We start from the raw sequence: 27,480 nt of genomic DNA, 5'->3' as shown, positions 1-27,480 counted from the left end.
TTTGAGTGTGTTTGGTGGCTGTAACGATGTACACACTGGCGTATGGCATAACCCAAATACGATGAAATTTGTGTTCATATTTCTAGCCAACATTTAGCACATCAATCAAGCACCTAACTTTACTCAGAGAGTATTTGCATACTTCGAGGCGTGGTTCGGTCAGTTGTTATTGGCCGTAAAAAGCAAAGCTGTAAACTTTGGATAGATCTCGCAGATACAGATAGAAGATGGATTCTCAAATTTGACAATTTCATAGTAGGTGAATCCTGTTTTGTGTGTCCCCGCGTATCTAATAAAATGGGGGTCTGTGTGACCTCCCCAACAGTCAGTAAAAGACTGTTAGTGATCTCTAAACAAATCAAATCATATCTTGTTCTGGTTAAAAAAGTCATACTTCTGGTCTGTCAAACAATGTATGTAATAGTCATTTTAACATCCAATGATAATAACTTCATACTTATAAAAAGTTCTAAAAAGCAAAAATTTGCGATTTTTGAGAGTATACAAAATGCGTTCACCTTCTAGAATTCATTGTGAATAATAACATATTGTCGTACTAGTTTATTACCTCAACCGTTTGAGGTCAGCACTTGCGGCATCTTTCAAAAAAATATTCTTATTAAATTTTTTTTAGATTGATAATGTTCGTGGCCATATTACAGAAAATATCGAAAATTAGATAAAATTGCAATATATTTCCAGTGCAAACATTAACGCTGAAAACGAATCAACAATGTCTAAATTAGTGCGCGATGGATCATTGTAAATCGGTGAGTGTAATATGAATAAAAATTGATCCAAAAATAAGGAACTTCAGATTTTTGTGTGTGTGAATGCCTTTGCGGGTCGGTGCGTGGTTACCTACAAAAAAAAAATTTATGTAACGAGAGTGCCTGATTATTTGTTGGTATATATCGTGCGGGTGATGATCGAGAAGCACATTTATTGAATTAGTTTTTAGTAATGGGAAAAAAATATTTCGGAAATAACATCACGTCGAATAAGTGGTTGCAGAACTCACGTTTTGAAATTCCTGTAAAATGTCTTTTTTTTTCGTTGTGAGTGTGTGCTGACGATGGTGAAATTCAATTGGTGAACTGCTTTTTTTCTTCTTTTTTTTTGCGAAAATACATTTCCGCACTAAGTCTTGACTAGTGCAATTTAAAACGTTTTAAAACATAGTTTGCTTGAAGTGAAAATTAAAATTAGATAACCGGATAATACGGAAAAGTAATTTAAGTTGTATCGTGTCGGAGCTGATGTTCGGAGGAGCTTTTCGCAGGTATTAGCAAAAGTTACACGTCACCGAGTGGGCGTTCTTTAAAAAAAGCGGCTTTTAATTGTCAATCATAGGGGCTGATGTTTGAGGTTAGATTTAATATCGTACTAAAGAATTTACTCTACCAATTTTGCATTAAAGTCGTACTTTCAACGTGATGATCACGACTATAATTACATTCCGTATGGTTGGTCGCCTTGACCATGTTCATTGTTCATCGAAAAACCCTGTAATGATTCTCTTCAATCAGAGAAACTAAACGTCACTTGAGAGTCTCAATGAAACTCGGATCTGGCTGTCATTCTCAGAAAGAACGACACTCTAACCGATCACTCGAATTCGTAGATATTGTTTAAGTATCGCGTACTACATTGTCAGGTTCAAAGTTCCTATGAATATCTTAGTTATTTCTGTTCGAGTTAAACGTTCCGTCTAGAATTATGCACGCTAAAGCCTCTGTAGATGTTGGTGATATTTTTATTAGCATTCAATTTAAACAGTTTTAGAGTGGCAGCATCTCTTAATGGACTATAAATAAGTGTAATTAAGATAGAAATATTGATTCACAAATAAGTATTGGAGAAGAAAGAATTAGGACGATCTTTTGCATGTGTTAGAGTTTGTTTTTGTCCGACAACTCACTTAGAAGCACCTTAATTACAATAATCTATAAAAAATGATAAATTTTAATGATCCTAGATTCATAAACGTTTATTGATTGTTTTATCCCTGAGAGAATGTGCTGCTCACGACAATATTTGCTAAGAATGTAGATTGTAGAATGAGATATCTGCTTCAGCTAGTCGTTAGATCAAATCAATTTGTTTATGCTAATTAGACTTTGAACGACTGTGCATATAATAGAGTTATTGGTATATATTACAATATGACGATGTTAAATAAGAATCTCAATTAAAAGAGAGCGGTTTTGTTTTCGCAGCTGAGACGTATTGGTTGTAGAACAGAGTAATTTTAACTATTGACAAAATCTAATTGTTTTCATTAGCCGAACCAGACTAATAGTCACTACATGTAAAGCATTGAATCCAAATAATTTGATTCACAGATCACTATGTGTATCAGACGTGAGAATCAGCAATTTTCCGCCTCTCAAATGTGTTAGTAAAGCAGTGAAGCCTAAATATTGGTCATTGTTTATGAAATTAAGAAATTACATTGTGTGGACACTGTACACTAGACAGTAATAACTACAAACAATGAGGAATTTGTATTAAGTTTTCAACTCGTTATTTCGATTCGACCGATATTCAAATCGGTCTACAGTGTTAACTGATAGCTAGATTGAAAGAAATACTGAGGCAATGTCAATGCATAGATATACGAAACGTTGAACGTACTTGTCTTGTCTTTAAATAGATCTTTTGACATTGCCTTCAAGCACGACAGAGTAAAGTAAACCTGGCAGGAGCAGAGGTCGAAAATACATTCGAAGGAGGGACCTAAAACTTGTTATAATCGTTTACGTATTCGTTTCACGCATTTGGACAGTAAGCACCAAAGTCAAAGGCCTGCTTATGAATTTAGGTCCCTCGTCAAAATCGACTGCTCTTGCCTGGATTACTTTACTCTGCCGTGCTTCAAGCCGATACATAGTACGAATTGTTCTCTTTTAACAACTAATAATTTCAAAACGTTCAAGACAATGCAAATGCCGTACATCCTACGATGCCAGATTAGTATTTTAAGATTTATTCCGTGAACATTTTCATACAAATTGACGTTTTTAATGGCCAATTTCGCATCACAAGCACTGACAAAAATATTACGTCTTTGCAAAGACTTTAAATGATTTTTAAGCAAATGCAGACGTTCAACGTTTTGTGAAAGTTCTTATGATAAAACGGTTCTGAGTTTACTCACTTACATATATGTCTTTCTTCGATATGTTGTTGTTGAAGGAGGACTCAATTTTGATACAGTGATTGTATCGTAGACAGATTCCTAAATTCAGTTTTTTTTTCTTCAACTTAATACACAGCTGAGTGCATCTGCTAGTGTCCTCTATAATCATATTTAGACTGGATGCAATTTTGTAAAAGTTTGTCAGATTTATTAAAGAACTAGAAGTTTACTGAAAAACCTGGTATAACTTTCAAAAACTAATCCTACCGACACGCTGATATACTTTCAAAAAAATCAATTCAGATCAGCACGATGATGCACTCTAGCACGTCAGGCTCGTCATTCATGCATCCATTATAAACGTTTTTGCATTTCTTATTGGCAAGGCTTGTCACACAAATAAACATAAAAATAATTCCACATCCAGTACAACGTTCAGTTTGGACGGAATCAATAAGATGATGTTCGTGACTGATAACGATTCCGAAAGTTTCCAAAAGTTTTACAATTTGTTTTAACACACACGAAAAAAAACCTTTTCTATTCACTGTCTATCTTAACGTAAAGAAGCACTTCACAATTGTCCATTTCCTAAGCAATAAGACGGAATTACTACAATTTTTTTATTTTTTTATTTTATGTGTGTAAATGTAACTTTTATCGTCGAAACAAAACAATTTATTTACAAAATAAAAAAAAAATCCTCTTTATATCAAGTCACTAATTTTGATGATTATCCGTGTTATTATTATGTATTAAAGAAACAGCCGGACCAATATGAATTCCTAGACTTGTCCGATGTTAACGATGACGAACGAACACGTCTATCGACAGCCTTGCAACCGATTAATGCAGCTTCATCAGCGCTATTGAACAATGATGTGAATCAAATTGTCACTGCTGGCATTCAATTCGCTCCTCAATATGAATACATTCAGTCAAATCTCAATTGGCCAGCAGTGCCATACGGTAAGCTAAGATTTGTAAAAAAAAAACTTTTTTTTTTCGTTTTTCCCACCCTTTTCTTTTTTGAGTTTTTTTTACATATTTATTCATTTTGTTTGAATTATATATCCTAGGGAAACAATAAACGCATTCGTTTAAAAATGAGTTTCCATTTTATTGTTTTTGTTTTTATTATTATTTTTCTTAAAAGCAATAATTGTTACATTATGCTTTTGAGTTTTTTTAAAAATTAATTTACTAATCCAATTACCGTTTCCTTTTGCTTTTACTGACACATTTTATTGTTACAATATATTGATATTCATAACTACAATTCGAAATCGAAGAATAGATCGTTGAACTTTCACAACCTTTTTGACACATGAAGAACGAAGCTGAAAGTCGATCCGACGAATTTTTATTATATTAAGCTAATGCCACGTGAAACCTACAAAATTTGGGTAACAGAGTCGATAAGTTAAAAACTATGATTTGCTGGAAGCATATCTTAAAACCCATTTACAAGTAGCCAGACAACAAATGTCAGATTTTTTCACATAAATTTAACGCTGAAAGTTCATAAAGAAAGAACACTCTTTGATGTAAAATTACTAGTCCTGCCTGGAAGCTTCCTTTTCGGTACTCATGTTACTACTTTATTGGTATTATTAGTCGGGTCCCTTGTGTCAATCCGCTCGCTTTACGTTTTCCGAGCTTTTCAGCTATCTTACATGATTGGGAATGTATAATTGTGGAACAAATTAAATTTTTCAAAATTCGAATTTTTCAGTATATTTTTGGCGAACGGAGGCCTTTTTTCTGACACAATTGCCTGGACTATATTTAGGAATCGATAATTTTTTTCCTATAAACAAGCCAAACTGACAAATGGTATTCGGTATCCGTGTTTTGCTCGAAATCTCAATTTCTCTCCGTGCGCACATAAATTAGTATATTATATAACTAGGCGCTATGAAACGTAGCATTCCAACTGTGGTTGTCGAAACGTCGAAGAGCAGCGGAGCCTCAATCAACCGAAGCTGTTAATGGTTAAGTCTTTTTCTTTGGAAATAAACTCCAAGTGACTCTATGTCACATGACATATTTTAAGGGAATTTAAGTTCCCAAAAATTCACTTTATTTTCTGTCGGTTTTACTAAAATGACATAGAGAAAATCCACCGTTTTTATGGCATTTCTTAATGTTTCCTATGCTTTTGAGCTAAGCCGATTACATTAGGATGGTATTTTATAAGACTTAATGGACACCAGATCTTTGGAATTTATGATAATTTTCTGAAATTTTTGCAAATTATCAAGAAATTAAATCCTTATCGTCAAAGAGGAAAATTAGAAAGCTAATCCGCCTCCTTCATAAGTTACATATATGTCAGATATTGGCCTCTGCATCATTGGTGCAGGCGTAAAAACATTCGAGGTCATAATACAATTGTCTTTATGCATTTCACATGCATTAAGACATTTACGTAATCCGACTGCAGCAAGTTTTTAAAATTTCCACAAACTAGTTCATTCGATAAAAATGAATTGGCCTTTTCGATAACTCATCACATAAAATGTCAAAAGTCAGAAAATCATAAACAGATGAGCGACGAGGCTTGAAATAATCTGAACAGGCAAGAGTTCTATTCGCACAAGCGCAATTGAGTTGCTTTCATAGCCATGCGTGAAACAATTTAGAAAAACTTACTTTATCAAGAAACCCTTTGTTCTTGACGTTCATTGTGCAAATTTATTCCTAGGACTGATCTTTACAATTAGTATCTAATTTATGTAAATTGTAAAAGATTTGTTTTCAATAGATTGTTTCTTATTGAGATGATCCCTTCAAGCTCCTGAAATTTGAAAACAGAAATGGGAACAGAATGTGTTAACTTTTACAGATATTTTAAAATTCTGATATCTTTGTTCTTATAATAACTATCGCAAGTCTTAAACGATTTTAACGGTGAATTTAACTTAACACTTAGCGGATAATGCTCGAGCAGGCACTTTAGTAACACCGGAAAGTGCTAATGGAGTCGAGGAATACCTCCAAATAAATTTCTAAAAATCAAAAGTCAAATTTTTGATTTTTAGAAATTTATTTGGAGGTATTCCTCGACTCCCTTAGCACTTTCCGGTGTTACTAAAGTTGACAAGTCGCAATAACCGGCAACGTGTTAAAGATACGCTTTTTATAAGTTCAAAACAATTATTATAGTAGTCACTGTCCGATGTAATAATTCAATAGAGTTAATCCCAGAAAATGTAGCTACGCCAGCTACTCACAAAAAAGCAAAGAGATTGCATGTAATCGAGGGGAACATCACTAAAGGGCGTAAATACCATATATCTGGAACTACTCAACCGATTATTTGTATTACGAGAAACCCATTGGTAACAATTACCACTGATGCCGTGGTGAAAGTGAAGCGACATAAAAAGGGTTTATAAAAAAAATCAACTTTGCTGAAATGTTTAAAAACATTTTCCGAGTCCAAATCAGTGGAGCAAGTTTTTTTTAGAAGGTCGGTCAGAGGTCTCATATTTTGATATTTTCACGATTTTTCGTGCAAGAGTGCTTACGACAACAATTGGATTTATCCTCAAGCTGTGGCTATGGGGTCTCTTCAAAGTTCTTCGAAATTTTTCGACCATATCTTCTGAACCATGGGTCGAAATGACTTTAGTGATAGTTACGCTCTCTAGTGATTTGGCCTTTGAGTAAAAAGGGTAAACATAGTGGACAATCCATCGACTAAACAATTCAGACCTTAACAATGATAAACTTATGAATTAAGAAATGGCTGAAATTGTTGAATACTCTTCATTTACAGTTAATTATTTTCAGTAAAGGCAAGGTATGAATGAAACATATTTGGTAATTTCATAATGTTGAAACATACTGATCGGATAAACTGTATTGCGACCGTTATTATTATAGTTATAATCAGTTAATCTTCAAGAAATCCCCTCTTAGATTAGTTATCCCTTTAGTTATCACCAATTCGGAATTATTTTAAGTTTCCCTCCGGTTTTTCCTACTTTTATACTTTACTGCTATGTCGAATCTCCGAGCCATTTCCAAATAGTCATTGACCTATTTCTATCCTAAATGTTACAGATGATATACATCAACAATATCCGCAGTTGTCATATAACACAAGTGTAAATTTAGTTGATTCAAAGGAAAACAAAAATATGACGCCTCACACGACCGTATCGCATCAACAACCATCAGCAACCAGCAACAACCAGCAGCAGCAGCAACAACCACCACCAACAGCGCCTCAACAACAATCCGCACAAAATCCTATACAATCGGGACCACCACAAAATGCAAACATTCCCTCACACATAGCTCAGCAAGCTGCGCAACAACATCTTTATTCACAACCACCACCAAATTTTGTACCACACAGTGGTGGTATGTATCAGATATTGCCACAGGGAATGCCGAACGTGTATGTTAATAATGTGACGGCCAACGTCAATCTGCACGGCTATATGTCTCATGCTCCCATGCAACACTATATGTCAGCCAATGCTCCACCTTTTATACCCGCTGACATGCAGCAGCAGCAACAACAGCAGCAGCAACAGGCAGTGCCTTCTATGCATGAACAGGTTAGTTTTCAGCTCTTTAGGATTGATCGTAGAGCTTAAACAGCTGTGCAAAGTACCTAAATATTTATGCAAGAAATTCAATCTCATTTACAGCAACAACCACAGGCATCAGGTACAAATTCATATGTTCGTGGAGGTGGAATTCGTGGAAGAGGACGCGGTCGTGGTGGAAATAGTGGAAGTGGAACAACACGACGCGAATATTTACGCCAGCAGAATACACAAGAAGTTCAGCAACCGGTGCTTGATCAACAGTCAATGTTGCAGCACGGAAATTTTATCTATTATCCATATTTCGCTCCTCAACACATGCAAGTCGGTATGCCATCTGCTCAACACGCCACTGGAAGCCTGACTGGTCAGCCACTATATGCAAGCAACAATATGATGCCCACAACATATATACCAGCCCATCAAATCTACGGTTATCCGAATGTAGTGTATCCATCCATGGTGCCACCTGACTATTCGATGATGGAAGGTAAAGTTGATGAGTCGCCGGAAAATGCGATGCAACAAATGTGGCATCACATACCAATTGAGTATGCTGACCATCAACAAATTGAACATCAAATGCATCAACAACATCCGGAAGAATTCATGCAACAGGAAGAAATGGACGAATATAATTACAATCAAAATATTGATCACAACACACCGCATATGTTGAGTCCAATGTATAAAGAAGATCAACCGTATCAGCAAATGCATCTGTCGCCCGAATTCGTTCCGCAACCACTAGTTCATTTGAGTCCTCAACAAATGATTGAAGTGCAGCCGCAACAACAGCATCTACAACAACAGCAAGCTGTCGCTGCACAACAAGCTCAACAACAACAACAAATTCAACAACCATTCAATGAGACTGTTAGTGGCAATGAATATGACTCGACAAACAACCAGGACGGTAATAACGTAGACGCTGCCACCGTGGCATTGCCCAATCAACATGGAAATGACTATCACAAATCGATTGACAGCTTTAACAATAATGTCCAGGACAAGAATATGCCACCAGTCGAAAATTCACAACCGAGAATCATACCTAGCGATGGAGTCAAAGTGCCAGTTGTAACAACTATCAATAATAATAATTCGTTGAAGGGTAGCAATAGTAATACTAGTAGTAGTGACAATAGCAATTCTGGAAGTGGTATTTCTAGTGGCGGTTGTGATAATAAATCCGTTGAATCAACCAGTGTCGTGCCAAAATCTGTACAACTCAATTCAGTGCAAGCACAGCCACCTGCTGTTATTTCTACTGCCGATTTGAATAAGTTGGCCACAAGTGTAAGTGAAAAGTTAATAATAAAAAGTGATCATGGTCCGTTAAAGCCAACGTCAACGGGTCCCTGGAATAAAAAGAACACTACATCGGTTGCCGTTTCGGCTGTACCTATTTCCTATCCACCGCCACCTTTTCAAACAACAAACACTCGTAATACTGACTCAACCTCATCAACAAACCACAAACCAACAGTGCCAAAGTCAGATAATACGCTGACAAAAGAAACAACAAAAGATACGACGGACATCTCTTCGGAACAACTACAGAAACCCATTTCGGTCAACGCATCCACATCGAATACTTATCAATCTTCCATCGAATCGCGTTCGGTTAAAGTTGAAGTAATTCCGCGTTCTGATAACAGTTCGTCAGTGGTCAACAGTTCGGACAGTGTGCTATCTTCGACTAAGTCAATTGTCAAAGACGAAGCCACAGCGTCAACACAGAATCCAATTCAATCGCCAACTATTGCATCGTTAAATAACGAGCCCAGTACTGCTGCCACACCAGCTGCACCACCCACATGGGCAGGACTGTTTGCAGCTAAGCCAGGTTACGCTACTAGAACGCATTCGGAGTCAATTTCTAGAAAACCTGTTGCAAAGGTGTCACCGTTTGAAACATCATTGAACAATGCGCCACAAAACAACTTTTCTTTCGAAGGACAACTATCTTACTCGGCTGCTTCATCTCAGGGATTACCAACTCCGAGCTCCAATGTTTCGTTAGGAACCGGTGCACACAAGAAAACTGTGACCGTTGCTCCATCGAAAGCCACAATAGCACCACAAGGCGATGAATCATCGTTGAAAATGGGTGGTAAGTGCTAGCAACATAACATTGACCACTGAGACGAAACAACATCTGAACTTTACATTTGCAGAATTTTTTCAAAAATACAAGGTCGACAATTCTTCAGTCAGTCTGCGACCGCGAGGTCTAATAAACCGTTCAAACAATTGTTATATGAATGCTAGTCTTCAGGCGCTTGTTGCATGTCCACCGTTCTACAATTTGATGAGATCAATCCCACTCCAACCCGTTGTCCTACGATCGAAAACAAATACACCGACAGTTGACGCAATGGTCGAACTGATTAACGAATTTAGTCACTTACCTCCTGGTGCCCGTTTAACCCAACATAAAAAAAGTCACAAAAAGGAAGACGTCGCATACGATTTGGTCAGCGATCAGCCATTCGAACCAACAGGAATTTATAAACTGTGGAACAGTGCACGACCAGAAAACGAGGGGAGACAAGAGGATGCCGAAGAATTCTTGGGTTTCCTTTTAAATAAACTGAACGACGAAATGCTCGAGGTAAGTTCGTCGATTTCGAGGACAGTTGTGACTGTTAACTAACTCAATGAATTCTCATTGTATCTTAAAGCTTAAGAAGTTGGTTGAAAAACCTGCTGTCGCTGAGCCACAGCAAAGTGTTGCCAATGGTGACGTGAATGGTGAGACGGCAGATGACGGTGATGAATGGCAGGTAATTATTCAATCTAGTTTGGAATTTCTTATTTAATCTTTTCCGGCATGACATTCAATTGCAACTGAATGATTCGATCATTTTTTTCTGTTTTTAATTTCTGCGTTTCCCTTATAAAGTTGATTGGAAACAAAAATAAGGGTAGCATAACCCGATCAGCTGACTTCGGACGTACACCCCTTAGCGACATATTCCGTGGAGAATTAAGATCGCGACTTCAACGGGAAGGCGACCATTCAACCGATATAATGCAACCATTTTTCACATTACAATTGAACATAGAGGTCAGTAGCGTCGTCTAACAATGACTGAAAAGTGAGACCGAAATTTCATTGCAATAACATTTACAGAAAGCCGCATCTGTAAAAGAGGCTCTGGAGAATTTCGTTGGCAAAGATCAGGTCGATGGTGTAACGTGCAGCAAAACAAATCAGGAAGTAATGGCCTGGCAACAAATGACATTGGAAAAACTACCCGTTGTATTGGTGTTGCATTTAAAATGGTTCGATTACAAGCTGGATGGTTGTACGAAAATTTTGAAGACCGTCGAATTCCCCATTGAGCTGAAAATAGATTCAAGTGAGTCTAATCTTTGGATGTCGTAGAAACTTCTTTGTTAACTAAATCTTTCTTCTCCGCACTCCCAACAGAAATCATTTCTTCAAAGAAATACAGCCAGAAGCAGAAACAATACAAACTCTTTGCGGTTGTTTATCATGACGGAAAGGAAGCATCGAAGGGACATTACATAACGGATGCCTTCCATTGTGGTTATTTGTGTTGGTTGCGATATGATGATAGTTCGGTTAAAGTTATAAATGAGAGTAGTGTTCTTCATCCACGGGTGCCACGAGTACCGTATTTGTTATACTATAGGCGATCGGATACGATTGGACAGCCGAGCAATCACAAGTGATTGGAATTATACATTTGTGAGAAATTAACAAGTTGACATGTGAAACGACGGGTGAGCAGTCCGCTTTACTATTAATCCTATAACTTTCGCGTAAATTTTTTTTTTTAAAGGAATTCATTTCCGTTGATACTTTTTGATGTTTCTTTTGCAAAAAACAAAACAAATCTCGAATTTATATGGAACTTTTTGAGAATACGGGAAATGGTAGAACCAAATCCTTTTCTACATTTCCTCCTTTATTGTGATTAAATTTTATTTTGTGCGCATTCGATGCAACGAACGTTGTATTGAAAGTAAAAATTCTGATAAAAATAGATCGTTGATATTAAGAGTCACATTTTATGAATAAATGCATAGTTTGGCAACAAAGGGAATGTTATCACGAAACGAATGGCGTTGGAAGTTAAAACAGAAGTGGCGTGAAATCATTGGAAAAATTTGAATTTATTTCATTGATTTATCAATCGTGAACCATTCAATTCGCAACGGTTTGTCAACAACGTCCGAAACAGTAGACACAACATTTTGTTGAATAGAAATGTTTCAAACTGAAACGAATCACTTACGAGTGACAATATGATGTAACAAAAAAAAAACCGATTCGGTCATGTAACCATTGTGATAAAATCATTAAGACAAACATTATGCTTTTTGTGTTCTCTGCTCTCGTGATGTTTGTATTCAATCAGAAAGGTTTTTTCATGCTCGCGTTGTGGTTTGCCTTATTTTATCCCCTCAATGAGGAATTGTGTTTTCCTGACTACTGGTCGAATGAATTTCTAGTGAGGAAATTGCAGCACTTTCTCTCCCGTGCGGAAAAAATAGAACTTTTCTTATACGAACTGTCACTTTGTTTATGTTTTCGAAAATAGCATAGCGAATCGATGTTTTTGTTTCGTTGGAGAAAAACACAACACGCACGCATGAAAACCGTTGTGTTCACGATCCATTTACTTTATCTACATCACTAAAAAAATCTTTGGTTTCCGTAGTGTAGAAATAATGTTCCAGCGGACCAATTGTTTGTATAGTCAGTAAACCAACTGAACAACTCTCAGTTATCCAATTGTTGTTTAAATAAAAGACTTGCACAATTCTGCAATTTAGTTAGCTAGCTGCACAGACAACGACAATTAGCTTATAGGTGAATATGTAGCATCACTGGTTGTTGTAGCTCAACAAGTGAAGGGTTTTTGCTATTTAGGAATTTTCTAAAACGTAATCCAATCAATGCCTTACTATCGATAAACGTATTTAAGACTACAAATGAATTAGTTTCACTTAGCATTTGTCACAATTTTGATTCAGTGGAAACTGTTGCAATAAATAGGGCCGGATAATTGGAAGCCATATCACAATGGTTAATGATCGAAATGGTAATCATGTCTTCAATTGCTGTTATATAAAAACAGGCAAAATGCTAATTGTTATGTTGACACATTTTTGTTAGCTTAGACATTGACGAGGCTATTCATCTTGAATATGATGCGTAATTTTGTCGGTCTTGAATTATACATTTAAGTTCTCATCGTGTCAATCTCGCAGTGGTTTCTGGAAGTACATGAATATGTTAAGCAGAAAGAATATCTTTAACTCTATGAACTACAGTGTAAGATTTATAAAATTTGGGTTTTTGTTTATTAAGCAATGAAAGAAGTTAATATAAATAGTAGATTTTAAGCTAGGTTTGAAATGGTTTTATATGCATGCATATCCATTGATGATGTGTGGTGGGATGATTATGAAAAAAAAAACAATTTTTTTTGAGTAAAACTCTAATTAACTATATTAAGTCAGTAAATATTTAATTTTCGTTTTTTTAATCAAGTGTTTGTTGTTTTAGAAGTCTATTATCATTTAGTAATCCCAAGAAAAAAAGAAAACATTTTTCTTTTTAATAAAAATTGATAAATCGATCTAAGCTTATGACTCTAAAAACCATTTCTCTTCATTCATACGGAGCTCTTTTATAATGATGATATTCGTGAAAATCAGAAAGTCAATTGATTTGATTGGAACTTTCTCGCAGGAATTGATTTTCCTATCACCTTAATTTCTGCTCAAAAGACAGGCATATTATGGTGGTATTTAAACAGCCAATGAATGTCTTACATTCAAATAGCGAAACTATTACAACTATTACAACAATAGTTTGCGTTGACTGATCGACTACTATTGACGGTGGCGTCGAGTTTACGGGGTCGACAGAAGCACTTGTCCCCGTGGGAACAAGATCTTAACTGTAACTCTGCCGATTTTTAAATGCAGTGAAACAATTTTAAAATAATCCGGCCACCCATGGACGAATTAAAAACCGGGCGCCACTGTACATCGAAAAGAAATTTCAGATTTTCTTACTATTTTTCATTAGGTTTTTAAGTTTCAATTCTCAATGTTTTCGTTTTCTTCTGACTAAAACATTTATGGAAATCCTTACTCTCTCTTCCATTAAATTTGTGTATTTAAACTTTCGACGCGTTTTCCTTATGTGGGCAAGCCCAAAACTATCAATATTACAACTCTATTTTAAGATTATATTTTTGGTAAATATTTCATTTTGTCAAATCTATGAATCATCTCTAAGCGGAAAAATTTTATATTTTTCATGAGACAAAAGAAATTTTATAATTCGGTTACGAAAAGAGTATTGTGTGTCTATTATGTAATTACGTTACGCGGGCCGTTTCAACACTAGAAGAAATTTCAAAAGTAATTCAGAAGAGGGCCTATTACAGGCTTAAACATTTCAAATGTCTCACTGTCATTTTTTTTTTTTAAAGAATGTCATTGTGAATTCGCAATGACACAATGAAATTCTCAAAAAAATGTGACAGTTAGACATTTGAAATGTCAAAGCCTGAATTCGTAAATGTATTTACCGAATGTAACGAAATTTACCGAATATTTTACTGAATTTATCGAAAAATAAATTCGTTAAATTTCAGTAAATTCGGTAAATTTCATTAAATACAGTAAAAAAATTTACGAATCCCTGGTCATCCCTGAAGAACTAAAAGCCACAGTAATGAATGAATATTATCCTCTTTTCGTGACCCGATTGCAAATTATCTTGCTCTAACTGTAATGAAAATGTAGTTGTTAGGACTCAAAAATATTCGCTGACTATTCGCCAATAAAATTGCGATTTTCGAGTTTATAATTTGGATGTGCATTTGGACATTTTGCTGATGAGAAGACAAAGAGAAATACGACGATAATAACAAGAAAATGTCCGATTCGTGACATTAGGTCTAGCCCCGAAATTGTAAAATCATCTATCGAGCGAACTTTCGATCTGGCATTGTAGAGAATGTAATAACTAGATTCTAGCAGAAAATGAAAAAGTAAAAAAAAATAACGAAAAAAAATTTAGTTTAGAAATTTACTATTAAAAATATAGAAGTAAAGGCTGTGTAATTATTAATTTTTTTTTGTTTTATTTTGTTTTTTGTTTTTTTTTTAATCAAACTAACTTAACCCTACTAACTAATGAAATATTATTATTATGACTATAATTATACATGGACATTTAAATATATCTATAAAAAAGGAAGAAAAAACATTTATAAACAAATAAAATTCAACATAAAGCTACACTATGAATATATATTAAAAAATCAAATTCAAAAAATAATTTAAATAATTGAAATGATGACGAAGAATTGTGAAGGAACCGTACGAACAGTGAGTGTTGGATTTATTGAATTAATTAAAATGGTGGAGTTACAAAATCTATTATATATTATACATAAACACAATTATAAATATTTATATTTTTGTATATGAATAATTAAAAATAAACAAATGGATAGAAAACACACTTGAAAGATGAAAAAAAAAAAATTAAAAAAAAAATTAAAAATTTAGGTTGCATTTTAGAAATTGAAATATGTTCCGGAGTAAAAAATTTAAAAATTTGTGGAGAGAAAAAAATGCCAAAAAAATAATAATTTTGTTTTCGTTAAATAACAAACTAAAAAAAAGAAGTTCTATGTTATTAAAAACAGTCACTCAATTAATTCATAAAATATTAAACATAATCATAAATAAAATCTATAAAAACTAATGTCATCAATACACACACATAAGAAAGCATAAAACAAATTTAAAAAAAATATTAAAAATTCAGTGAACTAATTAAAATAATAAATTACAGCAATCAATTGCAACGTCCCTAAACAACTTTAAAAAAATATGTAAACACAGACACTAGAGACACATTTAAAAAAAAGGTTTCGACAGAGAAGATTTTTTTTAATTGTAAAAAATTAGTTTTCTGGTTTTCGTTTACACATCCTTGTTGTGGTAATGGATTTATATGTAGTAATAACGAATGAGAACTGGTAAAATAAAAATTTCGTTTTTGTTTCAATAAAATATTAAAATTAAAACAAAAAAGAATGTTGAGCAATTGATAAAATTATTTAAAAAGAAAAGAAAATGTTTTTGAATGGTAATAGCTATTAGTGTTTTGATCACGAGTTTAAACTGCATAAAGCGTGTACAACGCATAATATATTTAAATATATATTTGTCCCAGTTTTCGAAATTTGTTAGATTTGCTGTTTAAAATTGATTTGGATTTAGAAGTCTGTTGGTTGAGAATGGGTTAAACCCTTCTCACACTCACACAAAGTGAACATTTTTATGATGAATTGGTTAGATAACATTGAACTCATTTTAATCAGTTCAATGAATAAAAACAGAACTGAAAATAGAACTCAAATCAATAGACGAAACTATAAATGTGCAACAGAAGAATGAGTAAAAAATAAAAAATTAATTGTAATAAAATAGACAACATAAACTCTAAGCATTAAAATATGAAAAAAACGATAAAATAATAAATTACAACAAACAAAGAAACAAACAAAAAAATGTTATGGTAGATAAGTGCACTTATAAAATATAATTGAAATTATTATAAATATTGTTTGTAAACGATTAAAAGTAATATAATATATTATATAAAAATATAAAAAATGAGAAACAAAAATTATGAAGATTCAAAATATCATTTTTATTTATTATTATTATGATTGCTTTAATTGGCGGGGCGATTTTAAAGAAAAAATTGATAATAATAAACAAACAAAAAAAACATTATTAAAATGATCAAAAGGTAAATCTAAATAATAAAATAAAATTTAAACAAAAATCCCGTTTCGTGTTTTTATTTTTGTTTCACAGTGTTGTTAGTGAAGAAAATATCTAGCTAAAGATGGAACTTAGGTCATACTAAAATATCAAGCCAAGCGCTAGTATATGGTAGAAGGTTACTAACCTCTAGTTGGGCACAGCACGCACTGGGGTCATTCTTTTTGAGAAATTCTTTTGAAAAACGACCTGCTGAAATCGAACGCATTCTCTCAAAAAACAAATTTTTGCGCCTAGATACAGTCGCAGAATTATAAGAAGTTACATTTACAATCCAATTCTTCTTTATCAATCCACATGCATTGTCAACGTTACTACATTAAATCGCATGTGGAATGAGTAACGTCGATTGGATTGTAATTGTTGAAAATGTAACTTCTTATAATTCTTCCACTGTAAGTATTGATCCCTAGAAGCCAAAACCACGTTCGAAAAAATTTCTCGATTTTTCTATTTGGCTGCCAAGAGATGATCGAAAACCAAACCAATGCATTTTTCTTATAGAAATTTCTCCGGCTACACGAAACGTACAAAGTCGTGTGAGGTAATTCATTAGAATAGAAATTGAAATGTTTAGGTGTACATATTTCATCATAAATGCATCCAAACTTCATAAGACCCTATTTGGCCTAAAAGCACATTAAATTACCTTTCAAATGACACACTATATGACCATGTACGTTTTCTGTACCTCGAGAAATTTCAGTAAGAACCGTGTAAACCTTCGGTTGAAAACTTCAACTGCACATATTTCAGTGTGGATGAAGTTTAAACCCAATAAGCCTCTATTCGGCTCAATAGTACATGTGATTACCTTTCTAATGACACCCCACACGACCCTGTACGGCTCGCGTAACTGGAGAAATGTTTGTAAAAAAAGTGCAAGTTTTCGGTTTTTGATCACCTTTCACCAGCCACACAAACTTCGAAGAATCTTTTTGAAAGTGGTTTTGGCTTCAAGGGTCAAAAGAATCCCTCGTTGATGATAGAAACAGCATTCTGGAAGTGATCATGGGAGAATTTAGAATTAGTCGCGGAATGGTGGAAGCGACTATGGAAGAATTAAATAACTCAATGAGAAACGTGAACAGTTTTAGAATCGGTTATGGTGTTGGTGGAGTTGGGAGTAATATGGTTATGTATGTCATAGTCCAGCCAATATTATTATAAGTTCTAATCGTTGCGAATCGGTACTCACCCTACGGCAATAGAAATAGAAGAAATAGTAGAATCAATCGGTTTACGTGAAAGAATTTTGGATGCACGAAGGACAAATTGCGATTATTGGTCATTCGCATTTCAAATTAAATTATCTTGATTAAGGAGGAGTAGAGGATTATTCTGATTAAGGAAGAGTTTTGGATTATGAGTAATCGGAATAATCTAGAAGTCTCTGTATCAATTTAGTGTGTAACGAATAGGTGTTTTTGATCATTCAGTTTTTAGTAATTATTCATTTCGAACATTGCTAATAAAATTTTCTGTTCATTTGTATCACTCCGGATTCATTATTATTTCTGGTGATCTGCTAAAACCAACAGAAATATCTAGCATATCCACTAATGTGCTGTTTTAAAATGAGATCTAAGTTATTTGCGTAATTGGCACTTTCTTCTTTGTCTCGGACTAATACATCGAAGCAAAGCAATAATTTTTCCAGCATTTCTACCCATAACTCTCATAAAGACATTTTCAATTCACCAATTACCATCATTTTATGGAATTCTCGTTCCGGGCTCTCAGTATGATATTTGATGATTCCACTAGGCCACTGAAGTTTAATTATACAGGTCTCGGTAAAGTTTCAGCTTTCAGATTGCATGCTTTCGCCAGATTTAATTCTAAATTAAAAACCAATTCGTTTCAACTACAATTAAAATTTTATTGAGTCATTCACATCAAATCAAAAATGCCTAAACAATTCTCTTCGATTCGGGTGAACTGAATAAATATATTTGTGTTCATGCACTGCACCAATTTAATATATTTTCACAAAAAAAAATAGTTCTTAAGAGGTATAATGTTTAAAAAGTAAAATCGCAGAAGCAACACAATAAATCGATGCTTAATTCACTGGAATGAATATCACTACGCGAAAAATGAGTGTTACGTCGAAAGCTTATCAATACATAAAAACATATAAGCGCAACAATGTGCTTACAAAGACGTTAAAATTATGGTTTTTCTTTTTCAATTCATAAGTACATTAGTATATCAGTTTCATTGGTAGAGTGATGGAGTGTTTAAATTTAAATATTATTTTCAACCTGTCACAGACGGCAACCATGTCACCAAGATTGTCGAACTACTTTTAATCCAATATTTTTTAGTGTTTCACTTCAGTTTATACATTTCGCTATTGAAGGACCACAATAACCAGAGCCCTTCTCTTAACTTTCGTCGATAACTGGTACCGTCGCCGTCTGTAAAAGTGTCTACTGAAACCATTTATCTTATGGGCTCGTTGGCGTTGACGGCGTATTTATGATGGTATGCTCTAATATCTCAACATTTTGCATTGGTTCGATTTCTGTTTCTGAAATTATCTGCTTCAGCCATTCCTCAATTTGCACCGGATGTGTGATGGTATTTGCATCCAAATATCCACTTAACTGGTGACTGCCGTCCGCGTCCGGTATTTGAATTTTCAAATTTTTTATATTTTTCAGCAGAATTTTCTTACAATGTGAATCAAAACTATTCGAATCGGGTGTAAATGCACTGCTGCTATTCTTGTTCAATAAACTACTGTCCCTGGTGCTGCTCGGCATATCACTGTTATCGGAACGCCTGATGCAATTTTTGATTTCGTTAATTAGTCGATTATAGAATTCACAGTTGTATGTGGCACAGTTAGCATCATTCCCGGTCGGGGTTGACGAATTGGTGCCCGATGACGATGTTGTGAATGTTAAATTGTCCTTTTTATCAGTGCCACGACAATTCGTATTAATCGTCAGTTTTGAAATGTTTTTAAGATTGATTGTTCCGCTGCAATTGTGTATCTTAATCTTTTGTGAGTTTCGTTTAACTTTCGTCACCGGTTCCTCATCCACTGACACCTTTTCCGGTTCTGCCAACAATTCATCCAGATCAAACAACTTTGCCCTTTCAATCAATTCCCTGGACTCTTCAATCAATTCCCTTGATTCATTCAGTGTGATGTTGATGATACTGTCGTTGATATTGTTTGCGTTTTCGTTGATCAACGCTTTGTTGTTGGAGAAGTCTAGCACGGTTGATACATCCATACTGTCCACATTGGATTCAACATTACCATTAAATCCTTTGTGCATGAAGTCATGGTCATCGTTTGGTGAAATGTAGTCTTCGACAATGAATGGTTCGCTGGTTTGAAAATTGTCCAAATTGAATTTCCCCAACACACGGATGTTAGCCAACACATTTTCCTGATTATCGGGAAGAAATTTCATCTGATCAATCAATTTCGTCTTTCTGTGCCGATTTTGATGATGAATGGCATCAATTTGTCGTATTAACAATTTCTCGCGAATGTCCAGCGCGGAACGGATGTTATTGAACGTTTCCTGGACATGGCCTCTCAACTAAATGGATTGGACAACGAATCGTTACAGTCTGGAATTGTTTTTAAATTTTAAAATGAAACTTACCTTATCGGCAGTCATCTTCCTGTTAGCCATCTTTTTCTTCAAGTTTTGGGCTGGGTGAATTTTCAATATTTTTGTATGGTTTCTGACATTGACATTTTTACCAGGCGCATGTCAACAGAGAAAACAGTTTCAGTTTGTTTTGCTTCTTTTCTCTCTCTTTGCAGAAGAACGCAACCAAAGAGTTTGCGTACGTATCTGTAGTGTTAGTGTTTTGTATAGACAGGAAACAAAGACGATTTTTCTATTTTAAATTTTTATATGAAGATGTATCAGAAACATATAACTTTGTAGATATGCCCTTCCTTCATGTGGTACTTGGAGGATTTCAAATATTTCACCCAAAAAGCATAGAAATATTGTAAAATATTGACCATATGATATGGTCCATATCGACCGTGAGAGTCTTCAATTATATTGACATCATAATCGCATTCAGTTCGCTGAGATGTCAAATCATCTGTTCTTGCCCATTTTTTTTTTGTTTTCCATCAAAATAAATAATTTCAATTGTTCTCGGAACTGTTTTCATCAACACAGTCATTTTCTTAGATTTTTGGGTTCAACGTGAAACATGACTAGAGCTGAAGTTGAGAATATAGCATCAAATTCCACTTGAGAAAACATTACAACAAATTCAAAATAATCAGTCAAGGTATGTTGTGCCCTAAGTAAATAAGTGCAGCATTTTTAATCAATCGGCTCAGTTGCATTCCGGTGCATCAGAATCATTGCATTCTTTTTCGATTTTTATCTACCTCATAATACATGTTGTTAAACAGTTCTTTTACCTTCTAACAACGCATTTCAAGCATGAGTTGTCCTCTAAATAGAGTACTGAAACGGAACAGTGTATCGAACAAATTTTGGCACTGTAAAAAAATCTGGAATGCAAAATAGTACTCTATTCTCGACTCTATTTGGCAGCCACTCGAAGCACTTTTGCTTGAAGTGCGTTGCTTCTAACCATTCTCTTCCTAACTACTTTTTGCAAACGTACATATATCAGAAGCTTAGTTGAACCTCTCGTAGCATTTCATTGAAGCCGTTGCAGAATCTTCTACTTCATTTTGATGTAAGTATTTTCGACCGACTTAAATAAAATCTTTCACTTCAATGGTTGTAACATACACACTGCTATATGAGTCGACGTTAGTTAGAACTAATTATTTCTTTTTGTCTTCGGTGTTGATAACAGATGACATAGCCTTTTAATATCGAAGAATCATTCTGTACCATCCATTCAATATTTCTTTGCAGATTGAGCACTAAAATACTAAGTTTGCAAAAATGGCTGCTGAATTCATTGCCAAAGACAATATTTGTGGTCAGAACTTACTTCAAATCGTAGCTGCTGGAAACGCTATTATAGCTGAGGTTTGCCGACTCAAAGACCACATACCAGACGTATTTCAGTGAGTTAAAAATGGTTAATGTAAAATAACAAAATGGTCATTGCAACTCGTGGCATTTTAGGCTAAAGCCCAATGTTTTGAAGAAAAGCAAGTATGTGGACCTTATCCACGATTTCGGGTACTTTGAGAAAGTTGACGAGCTTGCCAAGATGTTCACCAATGATACGGTAAATTATTTCAAAATGATTGAAAATGAGAGGCAACGAATTATTTAAATGGCACTTTTAGAACTTGAAAGAGCTGGACGATGTCTTTCGTGATAAATATTTCGAAATTCTAAATCGATTCTATTTGGCCTTTGAAAGTATCTACCAATATGCCATAACGTTGAATAGTTTTGTTAAGGATCTGAGCAGTGGTGTCTACATTCAACAAACGTTGGAGACAATTTTTCAGGATGTTGAAGGAAAGCAACTGTTGGTAGGCAAAACTATAAATTTACTGGAAATTGTACTTAGAGCTTACATGGTGCCAATTACCAATATTTAGGTTGAATCCGTGTATCTATATGGTGTAGCCTTACTGGTAGTTGACTTTTACATCCCTGATCTTATCAGAGAGCGTCTGATCATTTCGTATCTTCGGTATAAAATGGAAGCGAGTAGGGAGAGCGCTAATATCGAAAATGTTTGCAAATTGTTGCGATCAACAAAATCAAATGATAAGAAAACGTCCGACTATCCAGGAAATTATTTCAGGTAAGAAACCGTAAGCTTTTGATCTGTCGGATTCTAGAAAAGTTTCTACATCTTACATTGTCATCACACCAGGCGTACTCAACTTGACGAAACCCTAATCGAAATGGTTATAGGCAAGCTACGATCAGATGACATCTACAATCAACTGTCCGTCTATCCGAGACCCGAACACAGTTCAACTGCGTTAGCCAATCAAGCAGCTATGCTATACGTCTGCCTGTATTTCTCCACGAAATTTCTTGATAAAGAATTCGCGTCGATGCGCGGAATTGTCGACAAATTGTAAGTTGTACTCGAGTTCTAATGCAGCGGAAAGGACCTTCACATATTCTTATGCTACAGCTTCCCAGATAATTGGATCGTGCCGATTTATATGGGCATCACGATCAATCTGATGGATTCTTGGGTGGCTCATCCAGCTGCATTGGAAGCATTGAAAAACACAACCAAACCAACCAACATCAAGGAAATAGCAAACAAGCACTTCGAAAAATTGCAGAACTGTTTGAAATCTAGGAACGATGCTATGCTGGAAGAGAACATTACGAAAATTCTGGTTATACTTCGCGAATGGAATATCTCGTTTCGATGGATTATGCTGCACACATTCCCCTCGAATATTCAATTCTCCAACACGGACTATCATTCCGAATTCTACAAGCAAATCAACGGCGCGAATTTCAAAAGTAATGAGATTGTGGAAATGCTGCTCGGTATAAGTCAACTGGAGAATAAGGTTCGAGAAAATGTTTCGCAGTTGTTGGGTGCCAAGGAGAGCAAGTGGAATGCGTTGAAGAGTGAAACGATGGAACGAATCATTGAATTGAGTGAAGTTTTTTCGGGACAGAAAGCGTTGCACAAGGTAAAGAAGAACGACAGCCTGATGAAATGGTTTGTCGACATTGGCAAAGAGATCGAACTGTTGTCATTGGATAATCGTCATGTATCTGAACGAAAAATGATCCAACTGCGTAAGGTCCTCGAGGAGGTTGAGGAATTTCATAATTTGGATGCAAATATGCAGATCAAGCAACATCTGATGGAGTGCCGGCAATATTTGGAAGAGATGATTACAATCGTTAAAATTAACGAGGACACACTCATCAACATCCAATTGATCGGCGACTTCAGTTATGCTTTCATAAACATCAGCAATTACACGGACATCATGCAAAAATGGCTGATTAATTCGCCGAACAATTCAGTATTTCCGTTTCGAGAGGTTATCCTTAAATTGGCCAGTGCCTTAGAGGTGCCGTTGCTACGAATCAATCAAGCGCACAGCTACGACCTAGAATCTGTATCCGGTTATTACAGCAACGAATTGGTTAAATTTATGCGAACCTTCGTTCAAATCATTCCCCAATACATTTTCGATTCGATCATCGACTATTTTACCACGGATACCAACGAATTGCCGAGAACGTTGGCTGCCCGTAAACAGATTGCTAGCTTGACGCTTAAAATATCTTCGCTGGCCGACAATATTCTTTCAATGAACACAACTTTGGTCGGAACGGTAGAACTGAATCCGAAACAGTTGCTTGAGGACAGTATAAGGAAAGAATTGGGAAAACATTTGGAGATTGTATTCAATGGAACTATATCGCATAAGAGTGGACATATGAAGGAAAATGAATTGAAGTCTGCGTTGAAAGACATTGCTAAATCGATCAATAAGTATCGTTGGTCGTTGGATTACATTCAAGATTATTTACACACAAATGGATTGAAGATCTTTGAAGAGGAGGTAGGACGGAACCTGAAGGAATACTCTTTCCATTTTTTTTTTAAATTTCTCTTCTTTTACAGCTTTATCGTGTAATTAACAAATGTGTCCGGAAGGAGTACATGGCAATATTAGAGTATCCCAAGAACGAGAAGATATTACGAGTTCAAAAAGACATATCATTAAGCTTCATCGGTGACTTTGTCCGGAAGATTCTATCGTCGATTGAGTATGTTGGCTATTAATTACTAATCGCTTTGTCAGAGTGAAAAATTCGTTTTTTGTTTAGAAACTCCTACTACAATGAGCTTCGCAACGACTTTAAAATCGGCTCCAAGGACGACGATACTCTGAACTTGAAATTCTTCACCAACATTTCAAAGATTATTGGTCCAGCATTTTTGCAGGGAATGGATAAAATTATCTGTCATCTGTTGGTAGTCAACTTGCAGGCATTTCTAGCAATGTTCCAGAAAAACTCGACAAATGATGCAAAGTACAAGAAAATATTGGATGAATTCAAGGATGGCGTACCAAACGTATTCGGACCGGATACCAAGAATTATTACGCAAACGTCAGTAAATTCAACGATAATGTGGCAAGTCTTCGATGTATTTTGAATGTGGGACAATTGCAAATATTGCGCACAGAAATTGCCTTTCAACTGAATAAGAATTGCCGATTTTATGCAAGGAACTATGAGCACGCCTTGCGTACACTGAATGAGTGAGCCGTTTGAATAGAACGTTTAGCTGGTTCATTGACTATGAATTTGTTTGAATTTACAGCGCAATTTTGTTGGAAATAAAAGAACATTCTCTCGATGTATCGAAACCACTGCCGACCTCCGATACGCTCGGTCAACTAAACACATATCTGGAATGTTGTGGCTTGTACAATCCGAATCATAAAGTTTACGTCTCCACCACAAACACTCAATACCACGGCGTCTACTTTTTCATATTCATCATCAACAGTTTGGACAAAATCAATAACAATTTCAGTCCGGCTGCTGTTGACGAAAAGGCCTTCTATCACGGCATGATTTGCCTACTCAGACAGTTCCATCGGGATGTGGTTAAATTGGTATTGGAGCATCTGGCTCAGTACATTATGGTTCATCTGAACGTTGATCTTAGGTCAGTTTTCAATCTATAAATTGTGCTTGTGGTCATTGAAATTGAATTTCAACGTTTTCTTTTGCAGATCAACGTCGTTGAAGAAACCGGCCAAGAATGCTGTTGTCTTCTACCTCATGCTGTCGAAAACATTTAACATTCAAAATGATTTACTGCCGGATATGATTCACAGTCAGTTTAAATATTTAGGTCAATTTTATAGCGTCGATGTTTAGTTTTTCATATATTTTCTTGCAAAAAAATTCACTCAAACTAAACTAAATTCGGACAATAAACGAAGAACTTTTTTCACCTACGAAAAGTGTTGAATTTTTGATTGAGGTACCTGGGATGTTTTGTCAACTTTTTTCCGGTTTGAGGTGCTTTTACTCTTGCAACATAAAATGGACACTTTAACAGCGCCACCTTTTCCACATGGACATTTTGTACAAGTCACCTATCCCCGTGACGTTCAGGAAATCAATGGCGCCCTAGAAACTGGTACCCGAATAAGGACTGAACACTAACGCCCAAAATGACGAAAATTTATTCAAATTTCAAAGTCCCCGTATTGCACAACAATCCACCACAATAACCTTATTTCTTCTCCGAAAGGTCACATTAATTCATTCTTTTTGACTATTGAGATCATCGGAAGCTGCTGCGGAAAATCGAAGATTACAGATCAGCAAATCCTAGAAAGAGGCTAAAGAGGTTAGAAGTATCAAGCGTATCGCCATATATAACGATTAAATCTGTTACTTCTTTCATTCAATGTATTCCCTATAAAGTGTTTCATACAAAATCTTTTATTTCATTTTCATGTGTCGGGGCCGAAAATGAGGGAGTTTTAAGATTTTTCTCTGGTTTTCGACCCCTTACATGAAACATTTTTTGAGTATCTGTTTTGGACGATTGATTTTAGGCACTTTCGCATGTACACCTATAAAAAAAATATTTGCGTATGGTAACTCTGCTGTTCATTTTACAACATAGCTGAACATTAGTTTTCAGCATATCTGTATATTCTAGTAGAATATTATTCTACGTAATTGTTGAATGTTGAACGGAATGACAGTACTATGTACAGCTAAGATGTACTACTGCACTGTTAAGTTACCAAATGTACTTGTCGCGAATTTGTACAGCAGAGCAGTACATGATTTGTGACAGATCCAAAGTACTATTGAGATGTAAAATGTACAATATAGCTGAACGAATGACAGTTTGAATGTAAGTCGTGGTAGCTGAACGAATGACAGTTTGAATAATTCAAATTGAATGTAGGTCGTGGAAACTTCCATAATATCAAGACTAAAAACTGCATGACATTTCAATACAATTCTAGATTTATTCGTAATTCATAAATTCAGCGGTGAATAAATGAACTGGAATAATGAAAGATTTTTTTTAGTGTAATTGACGGTAAAAGCTGTCGTTGTAGATAGCAGATTTTCTGATGCCTCTACTCGCATCTTTTATCCTTCCGGATATCAATTTAAAGCATTTCATATTCCTTATGCGATGGAATCTTTGATGAAATCACATCAAAAAAATTTATGACTAACTATTTTCAGGGTCGGTAAAATTTCTATTAAAGTACGCTAAATGTAGAAACCAGATTTTATGTAAATAAGACGGATTATGTGCAACTGACGTTTTATTAACGCACCGAGTTATACATAAATAACTATTTTCGTAAACAAATTATAGATTTGCAACGGCTTCGCCGAACAAAATGATCCAAGCACGAACCGACTATTATTCAAACGTAACCTCACTTAAGTTTCGTTAAATGTTTCGTTCATTCATTCATGTGTATGAAATTTTTTTAACGTGGATGGCCAACGCACTGCTCCTAGCATGAACACTACTTTGACAAATATCCAATTTGGAGGCTTTTGTGATGACAGCTACCGCTTAAGATTGATTGTATTGTGTGTTTTAACTCATACAACGAAAACAAGTCATCTATCTTTATCTTTACGAAAGAAACGCAGTGCCTACTGTGACTTCATTAGCCTCCAAATATTTCTTATGTTCATGCTAGGAGCAGTGCGTTGGGATGGCATTTCTTGACGTGGATGACATTTCAATCGGCTATGAAGATGATCTATATATAAACATAACCTAAGTATTTTTTTGTGTTACTACTGACATTTTCATTCTTAGTAATATTGAGGTTATAGTCTTATGGGCGATAATAAATTATTTTAGTGGTACTTCTCGCTCAGTGATTTGTGTCCACCACTAAATACGTCGAAAATTAAGCCGACGAAAGTCCTGTTTTCTTGTTGATCAATAAAATAATTGTAAATGAC

The 27,480-nt window shown here is 35.1% G+C and overlaps 3 protein-coding genes across 7 annotated transcripts; 2 read left to right on the top strand and 1 right to left on the bottom strand.

Annotated features, from left to right (window-relative positions):
* Positions 1 to 592: 592 nt before the first annotated feature.
* LOC119075153 (ubiquitin carboxyl-terminal hydrolase 10-A) lies at positions 593 to 12,556 on the top strand. 5 transcript variants are annotated; one of them, XM_037181551.1, is made up of 9 exons: positions 593 to 770; positions 3,904 to 4,111; positions 7,214 to 7,716; positions 7,810 to 9,823; positions 9,888 to 10,324; positions 10,395 to 10,496; positions 10,616 to 10,780; positions 10,847 to 11,075; positions 11,147 to 12,556. In XM_037181551.1, the coding sequence occupies exons 1-9, from the start codon at positions 753 to 755 to the stop codon at positions 11,410 to 11,412; spliced, it is 3,942 nt and encodes a 1,313-aa protein (XP_037037446.1). In that variant the 5' UTR covers positions 593 to 752; the 3' UTR covers positions 11,413 to 12,556. The 5 variants fall into 5 exon arrangements, with proteins under 5 accessions (XP_037037446.1, XP_037037459.1, XP_037037471.1 ...); XM_037181572.1 differs by lacking the exon at positions 593 to 770 and adding an exon at positions 1,147 to 1,282; XM_037181556.1 differs by lacking the exon at positions 593 to 770 and adding an exon at positions 1,345 to 1,368.
* Positions 12,557 to 18,433: 5,877 nt separating this feature from the next.
* Positions 18,434 to 20,302, bottom strand: LOC119075200. The gene is made up of 2 exons (XM_037181597.1): positions 20,202 to 20,302; positions 18,434 to 20,135 (listed from the first exon to the last, which is right to left on the bottom strand). Exons 1-2 carry the CDS (start codon positions 20,229 to 20,231, stop codon positions 19,023 to 19,025), a joined length of 1,143 nt encoding a protein of 380 aa, XP_037037492.1. The 5' UTR covers positions 20,232 to 20,302; the 3' UTR covers positions 18,434 to 19,022.
* A 394-nt stretch (positions 20,303 to 20,696) lies between these two features.
* On the top strand, positions 20,697 to 25,481 carry LOC119075191 (WASH complex subunit 5). Its single transcript, XM_037181586.1, has 11 exons — positions 20,697 to 20,853; positions 21,459 to 21,613; positions 21,675 to 21,780; positions 21,842 to 22,033; positions 22,103 to 22,311; positions 22,384 to 22,593; positions 22,654 to 24,061; positions 24,124 to 24,269; positions 24,330 to 24,767; positions 24,830 to 25,180; positions 25,248 to 25,481. The coding sequence occupies exons 2-11, from the start codon at positions 21,489 to 21,491 to the stop codon at positions 25,393 to 25,395; spliced, it is 3,333 nt and encodes a 1,110-aa protein (XP_037037481.1). The 5' UTR covers positions 20,697 to 20,853; positions 21,459 to 21,488; the 3' UTR covers positions 25,396 to 25,481.
* Positions 25,482 to 27,480: the final 1,999 nt, after the last annotated feature.

Source organism: Bradysia coprophila, chromosome III, assembly GCF_014529535.1.
Source record: "Bradysia coprophila strain Holo2 chromosome III, BU_Bcop_v1, whole genome shotgun sequence".
NCBI lineage: Eukaryota > Metazoa > Arthropoda > Insecta > Diptera > Sciaridae > Bradysia > Bradysia coprophila.
Note: the sequence above shows the minus strand (reverse complement) of the source record. Positions and strands in the feature narration are given on the sequence as shown.